The sequence below is a fragment of the Lepidochelys kempii genome, chromosome 2 (assembly GCF_965140285.1).
Source record: "Lepidochelys kempii isolate rLepKem1 chromosome 2, rLepKem1.hap1, whole genome shotgun sequence".
Classification (NCBI taxonomy): Eukaryota; Metazoa; Chordata; order Testudines; family Cheloniidae; genus Lepidochelys; species Lepidochelys kempii.
This window is the reverse complement of record NC_136381.1, coordinates 269,905,173-269,912,119: the sequence shown is the minus strand read 5'-3', so window position 1 is coordinate 269,912,119 and position 6,947 is coordinate 269,905,173. Positions and strand designations below refer to the sequence as shown.

Genomic DNA, 6,947 nt, shown 5'->3' with positions numbered 1-6,947 from the left:
GCTGAAGGCTCAGGGAGGGGCGGTTTCAGGGGGCGAAGGAGCTACGCTTAACCCCTGGGAGTGTGTGACCAGCAAGAAGGACTGTTGCAGTGATGGGGTCCCTCTGGGGACTGCAGTGAGCAGTCTCAGGGGCGGAGGAGGCTGCAGCTTGGCCTTGGGAGAGAGGGGGTGACCTCGAGAAGGGCTGGCACACTAGGGGTTCTCCCTGGAAACTGGGGAGCTGAGAGCACACAGGCCTGTGAGTCCATAACACCTTGGGAACAGCGAAGCGATGGCCTGTCACCATCTCCTTAAGAAGGACATTGTCAACCTGTGCAAAAAGAGAGGGTTGAGCGTTGGAAAGTTCACCAAAGCAGAGTTAATCGTGCAGCTGGAGGAGGATGACGGCTCTAAGGAGCAGATTCCTGACCCCAAATGGGGCTATGGCAGGATCTGGGAGCAGCTGGAGTGGGAGCCAGGCATCCCCAAGACTCCTGTCCCCAACCAGACAGGGGTCTTCACGATCGGGTTCCTCATCGGGGGATCGGAGACGGACGGGATTGGAGCTGAGTCCGAGAGAGCAAGAGGACTGTGAGAGACAGCGAGAGCCCGAGAAAGAGCTGCAGAAGCAGCAGCAGCATGAACTGGCGGTGGGGGAGCGGAGAGGCCTAGGGGACCTCCCCGGGGTGAGTGGGGATAGACCCCGGGGGGCCAGTTCCGCAGGGAACCTCGAGACTAAATTGCTGCCCCTGGTTAAGGAGGGGGGTGTGTGGATGCCCACCTCACTGCCTTTGAGCAGGCTGGCGATTTGAACCAAGGGGACCCTGCGGAAAAGCCCTGGTGTCTAGCTCCCTTGCTGGGTCCCAAGGCCATAGACTCTGTCAGCCAGATGGGTGGGGAGGTGGACAGGCTCCCGCTCCTGACCCCAACCTATATGTCTGTGCGGAGTTTCCTGGGGCCAGGCCCCTCGGACCCCCAGGTGGGAGCGGAAGGTGATGGTCAATGGGGAGACATTCCTGGGGTGGCGAGATCCCGGGACAGAGAGAACTGGTGTCAGGCCCCGGGTGGTGCAGCCTCACCAGATGTTGGGGGGCTGTGTGAGCTGCGTGAAGGTCCCAGTATGAAGCCCCTCGCCCTGCCTATGGCCCATTCTCTGTGCAGACACCATCACACTGGCTCTCTAGGGCTCTGCAACAATCACATCCCCTTATCCCACCACCTAGATACTTAAGAACTGCATTGGGGAAACTGAGGCACCCACACAGTATTCAGAGAAAACATTAAGATCAGTCCCACTTCGTCACACCCAGATTCCTGACTGCCCGGCCTGGTCCTTCGCCCCAACATCCTCCTGCTTCCCGGTGGCTGGATTGTAAAAGTCGGGTGGGTGCTTCAGGGGGTGATTTCCTCACCCTGGGGCCACCACACCCAGCTAAACCCTCCACCCCCCAGAGCGAGGCGGGGCAGAGCCCAGGGACCCAGCCGGATGGGAGTGGGGGACACAGACTCCTGGCCTGCCCCGCCGGGCGGGAGACGATGCACTGGAGCAGACGACCCACTGAGGCAATCGGGTGCGGCAGGAGCGGGCCCAGGTGTCTGTGCTGCCATATCCCCATGACCCGAGACATCCCCGGGGGGACGGCTGGCCCGACCTCCCCTCCGCTGGCAGGGCAGCCCCGTCCGAATAACAGCCCCGCCCTTCCGAACCGTGCCTCTGGCTTTATTGGGGATGAGCAGCCAGGTGCTGGAGCTGCATGAGGCGGGGGCTGGGGGCAGCAGGATCCGTTGGCCAGGCTGCTCGGCCCGGCCTGGTGCTTGAGCGGGCGCGGTGTCTGACGGGCAGGGGTGGTCGCCGGGTCTCCGCTGGGCGGCCGTGATAGCCGTGTCCTTCCGAGGGTGGGGGGCACCAGAGGTGCCCTGGCATTGTGGGCACTGGCCAGGGGAAGAGGAGACGCGTCATGGGGTTAGCATTGTGGCTGGGGGCTCTGGGGGATCCCCACCCCTGCTGCTCTCCAGGCTGGGTTCGTTTCTGGGGGTTGGAGAGAGCAGTGCCCAGACTCTGCCGCTCGGTCACCACTGCCTTGGGGAGCCCGAGTCTCTGCTGCCCAGGCTGCGCCCCTGAAACCCCTGCCCTTGGTTCCTCCTTGGGGGCGCGGGGCGCTCCCGCTCCGGCGCATCTTGGCGCCCTCTACTGGGCTGCGGGATCAGCGGGATCAGCCCCTGGGGAGAGCAATGGGTCACAGGGCATCAGGCCCAAGGGGAGTGGGCACAGAGCGCTCTGCAGCGGGGCTCGGCCGGAGAGCGGGGAAATCTGGTGCCCAGGCCAGGGCCCCCTAAGGGAACCATGAGCAGCCCAGACCCCACCTGGTCCCAGGTCCCTGCCTGGGGGTGCCCGTCCATACCATGCTGTGGATGTGGGGGTGCCGCCCGGGCTAGGACGGCAGCCCTCTGGAGAAGGCCAAGCGGCCGGGATGGTAGGGCGCTTCGCCCGTCTCCTGCACAGTCCTGCACTTCTCCTCATGTCTCGTCGTCTCCATCTCCTGCAGGGGCAGAGGTGCCAGGTCACAGGGAGGCCACAGCTCCGGCCAGGGAGGTGGTGCGGATGCAGCCCCAAGCAGCGCCCTGGGGGCATGGGCTGGGCCCAGCGCTGTTGGCACCATCAGTCTCCACTGAGCCCCTGTGCTCGCGGGTTGCCTGCGTGTGCACGTCTGTGGGCCTGTGTCACGGGCACGTGTGTGTCTTGGCATCCACCCGGGGCACGGGTGTCTGTCCGTCCTGTGTGCGCAGAGCCATGCTGCGCCTGGGAGTGGGACCTGTGGGGCTGAATGGCCCAGCTGAGCCTGGCCCCACCCAGCACGGCTCCCAGGCCCTTTGCCCCACGTGTGGGGTTTTCCCAGCACCCTGCTCCCAGGAGAGCGGCTCTGAGCCCGATCCCTGCCCGCGGGCGCCCTCACCTTCACAGCGTGCTGCGTCTCCGTCCTGCAGTGCATGTGGCTATCCAGCACCTTGCTTGGGCTGCGGGAGTCAAACTTGACACAAGCCAGGCAGATCTGCCTCCTCTGAGGAGAGAGGGACCCAGGGAAGCCTCGCAGCCCAGGGCTTGAGCTGGGGCAGGCTGGGCTGAGGGCAGCGCCTGCGGGCTGCCGAGAGGATGCAGCAGCTCTCCCCAGCCACCTCCCCCGGTGCACGTGTCCCCCGTGCCATCTGTGCCCCTCCCTCACCATGGGGCATGTTCCCCGTCGCACCCGCAGGCCCGTGCACCCCCCCCCCGCACCCCTCTGGCCCCAATCCCTGTAGGTGCTGAGCCCCCGCAGTATGCACCCCCCGCAGCCCGTGGGGCAGGGCAGGGCAGGGCGCTGACCCCAGGCGACTTGTCCCCTGGGGAGTCCCTGGCAGAGCGGGGGCCGGAGCCCAGCACCATGCCCCGAGGGCAGCCGCCTCCCGCCCCCCGACGCGGGGTCTAGCCGGAGCCCCCCCGGCTCCGCGCACACTCAGCCGCGGGCCAGCGTTCAGCCCCTCCCGCCGCTCGCACGCTCAGTCACTCCCTCGCGCCGCTCCTCACTTCTTCCTGGGGCCCGGCGGAGCAGGGGGCTGCCCCCCACCCTCATTCCCGCGGCAGGGGAGAGCGTCACCGCAGCCCTGCTCCCCCGGGGGCGGGAGAGGAAACGGCCCTCTGGAGCAGTGACCCGGCCGCATGGACAGACCGAGGTGGGAGCTCACCCCCCTGCGTTTGAGGGCGCAGTCCTGCCTGCTCCCCGGCTGGTTCGGGCACTGGGTCTGCTGGAGCCGGAGCCGCAGCCGCACAAAGGACCCCGCCGGATACTCCTGGAACCAAAGCGAGAGCAGGGTCGGCAAAGCGCCGCCGGCAGCTCCTGCCAGAGCCCCGGGCTCCCTCACTCCAGCCCAGCCCAGAGCCGGGGGCCTGGGCACGCGGCAGGGACAGACGCCGGCCTGCACCAGGGTAGAGCCCCCGTCGCTCGCCACGGCGCAACCCTGGGAGGGGCAGGTCCCCCCAGGGCCCCTCCCCACGGCCGGCGCGGCGACGGAGGGGCTGGTAGAGGCTCCCTCTGCCCCGTGCTGCCGCCGGGGAAACCAGACGCAGGCCCCCAGGTGGGACATGCCGTCCAGTGCGCCCGCTCCCACGAGGAGAGGTGTCCGCGGAGGAGCCTGGGAGAAGCCCCGGAGCGCCCCGCGGCCTGTGCTGGAGCGTGGGGGGCTTAGCCGCACGCTGCAGCAGCCGGGAAGGGGCTAGCGGCTGGTCAGCTGCGTTGTCGGGGGGGCCGAGGGGCGAACCCCTGTGCCAGCGAAAGTATGGGTCACGGCCTCTGCTGTGACTAAGCCAAGCAGGCGTGGGCGTGTGACTGGCCCATGTGAGTGTACGGCACCATGGGACCAGGTCACTTGGTGCTGGGCTCCACAGTGGGATACCAGTGTTTTTCCACTGCCGGGCGTGGGAACGAAGCTCGGAGACAAAGGGCTCCCGCCGGCTACATCAGGCAGGGGAGTGACATCCTCGGGGTGCTTCACTGACTCCCCACCCGCAGAGACTCCTGGAAACACCTGGGGAAGGAGGAGTGAACCGGGGAAGGGCTGGACGCAGGCTGAAGGGAGTTTTAGCCTGTGAAAGGAGCACCCGGGTTTCAAGCTGTAAGCAAGTGCAGCTGGCCCCTTAAGAATCTCTGCAGCCTGCGTGTGTAACGCTGGCAGACCCCGGTCGGTTGTGGCGGGCAGGATCGAACCGGGGACCTCTGGAGCTGTGTGCCTGAGCGTCTACCGCAGGAGCTAAAAGCCCAGGGCCTATTAGCTAAGGCTGCAAAGCAGACTCAAGCTCTCTCTCTAGGTCGGGGTCCCCAGCGCAGTGCCCAGGGGTGCAATGGCGCCCGCTGGGGCAGTTGTGTGCGCCCGCAGGACACCGTGCCGCCGAAATGCCACCGCTGAGCGCGGCCGCCAAAGAACCACCAGCGCGGAGATGCCGCCGAGAAGCGTTGCGGTTTCTCGGCGGCATTTCGGCGGTGGGGTGACTGGCGCCCGCCACAGTCTTCTGGGAATAGGAATATGCTATTCCTAGTCCCAGATCTCTGGGCAGTGCAAGACGGTATAATTTGGGGTTTACACTCCAGAGGGGTGCGTACTTTAGGAACTGGGAGGTGCCTTAGCGGAGCCTTCCCATGCAGGGGCTGGTGTGGATGTCACTGCAGCTGCGTGTGTCCCGACCTGCGTGAATGCTGGTGAAAGAGCAGGCGGGGAGAGCTTCACACCTAGTCACAGCAGCACAGAGCGAGAGGGAGCCCAGGCTGGTGGGGCAGGGGGCTCAGTGGTACCCCAGTTCCAGCTGGCGCCCTGGGGGGAACCCGTCACCGTGGCTATGCCATGCCCAGCCATGAGAGGGGGCCACCAACCAGTGGCTGAATCTTCTACAAGAGGCAAACACTGCAGCCCAGCGGGCCCCCGGCATATCAGCCCCCTCTGCGGCAGGTCAGCCAGCTCCCGGACAACAGGCTGTCAGTCACTCAGCAGCCTGTGTGGGGAAGTGTCCTAGCAGCAGGGGCCGTGGCCCGTCAACAAAGCAGAGGGGCCTGGAGAAGCGGGAGCTCTAGAGAAAAGCCAGTCGTCGACGTCACCACTCGTAGGCCCCGGCAGTGCCCTGCACCCTGTGCCTGCCGCTGGCTGCCCCCTCGGGGGGGCCGGGCACAGTTAATGTGTAGCTGAGCTCTGCAGGTCAATGCCCATTCGCCTCTGACAAGGCTGGCCAGGTGCCCGCAACCCAGCCCAGCCGCCCTGGCCTCATGAAGAGCCCAGGACGCTGAGCCCCATTAGCTGGAACCAGCTCTCCCGACCAACACCCGCCTCGCACTGCCTGCAGGGCCGTGAGCAGCTCCGGGGGGCCAGGCATGGGCTCCGGCTGGAGGAAGAGCTCTGTCCTGCTTTCCCCAGCTCTGAAGAGGCCCTGCCCTCTCCCCTATGCCCCAGCCGGGTGATGCAGGGGCCACTGGGAATGCTGAGCATGGCTGTGTCTGCACCAAGCTTTGCAGAGCTCCAGCTCATCCCAGGCCCCTGCTCACTGCCATCCCACCCCCCGCACTCCCCTCCCTGTACCCAAACCCACCCCTCCCCACATCTCCCCTTCCAGCTAGTCTCTGCAGACCTCCTCCGTCCTCATCCAGGGCCACCCCCAGCGCAAACCCACCCAGATGGGCTCTCAGCAATGAGAGTCACATGTTCCTTTCATCCCACAGGATCCCAAAGCAGCATACAGGCTGGGTAGACAGGAATCGCTTCCCCCATCACTGCAGAGCAGCCACCTCTGAGGAGGGACTCAGCAGCTCAGTGCCGGCTCTCATGCACTCACTCTTTCAGTGACTTCTTCCACCCCCTGCTCCTTGTACATCCATTGCACGACGCTCCTGTTGTGAAAAGCCTCCAGCACCAAGTCCACCACCCTCTCCTGCAGTGTCAATCTGCTCGCCGCAGCCAGGGCCACCAAGCCCAAGCCCAGAACTAGCAGCCCCTTCATCTGTGCGGGTGGCGAATGGATCCCAGGGAGCCGTTTGCCGCTCTCACCCACCCCAAGAACTCCCCTCTGTTGATCTTAGTCTTCCATTAACTAATGCCCCAGAAGCTGCCCTACTCCGCCCCCGGCCCCTGGCCAGCACCCTGCCCATTGCAATCTCTGTCATCGATCTGTTGCCGGGAGCTGATGGAGAGAGGCAGGCAAAGTTGGCACAGCACGGCCTGGGGGGGGCAGGGGGGAGGGCGATCCAGGGGAACGGGATGCCCAGCTCCTAGGGGCATGGAAGCTCTTTCCTGTGGCTGGTCACTAAACCCCTCTAGCCTCTAGGACCGGATTGAACGAGCCCATTCAGTGCTGCAGCTGCAGGTTCCTGGAGCCTGAGCACATTGTTTCTTGGCTCCGCTCCCTGGCTTTCCCGCGGGAGCTGACTGTGTCCTGGGGGAAGCTTTGCATGCCC

General features: G+C 65.7%; 1 protein-coding gene across 1 annotated transcript; it reads right to left on the bottom strand.

Annotated features, from left to right (window-relative positions):
* Window positions 1–2,411: 2,411 nt before the first annotated feature.
* Window positions 2,412–6,493, bottom strand: LOC140905807 (retinoic acid receptor responder protein 2). The gene is made up of 4 exons (XM_073329314.1): window positions 6,329–6,493; window positions 3,700–3,804; window positions 2,934–3,038; window positions 2,412–2,519 (listed from the first exon to the last, which is right to left on the bottom strand). The coding sequence occupies exons 1-4, from the start codon at window positions 6,491–6,493 to the stop codon at window positions 2,412–2,414; spliced, it is 483 nt and encodes a 160-aa protein (XP_073185415.1).
* Between the last annotated feature and the right edge of the window lie 454 nt (window positions 6,494–6,947).

Coding starts and splice junctions, on each gene's coding strand:
- LOC140905807 (XM_073329314.1), bottom strand. CDS start 6,493: ATGAAGGGGCTGCTAGTTCTGGGCTTGGGCTTGGTGGCCCTGGCTGCG. Junction 3,039..3,699: donor GCGCCCTCAAACGCAGGGGG/GTGAGCTCCCAC, acceptor CTCTCTCCTCAG/AGGAGGCAGATCTGCCTGGC. Junction 2,520..2,933: donor AGACGCAGCACGCTGTGAAG/GTGAGGGCGCCC, acceptor CTGCCCCTGCAG/GAGATGGAGACGACGAGACA.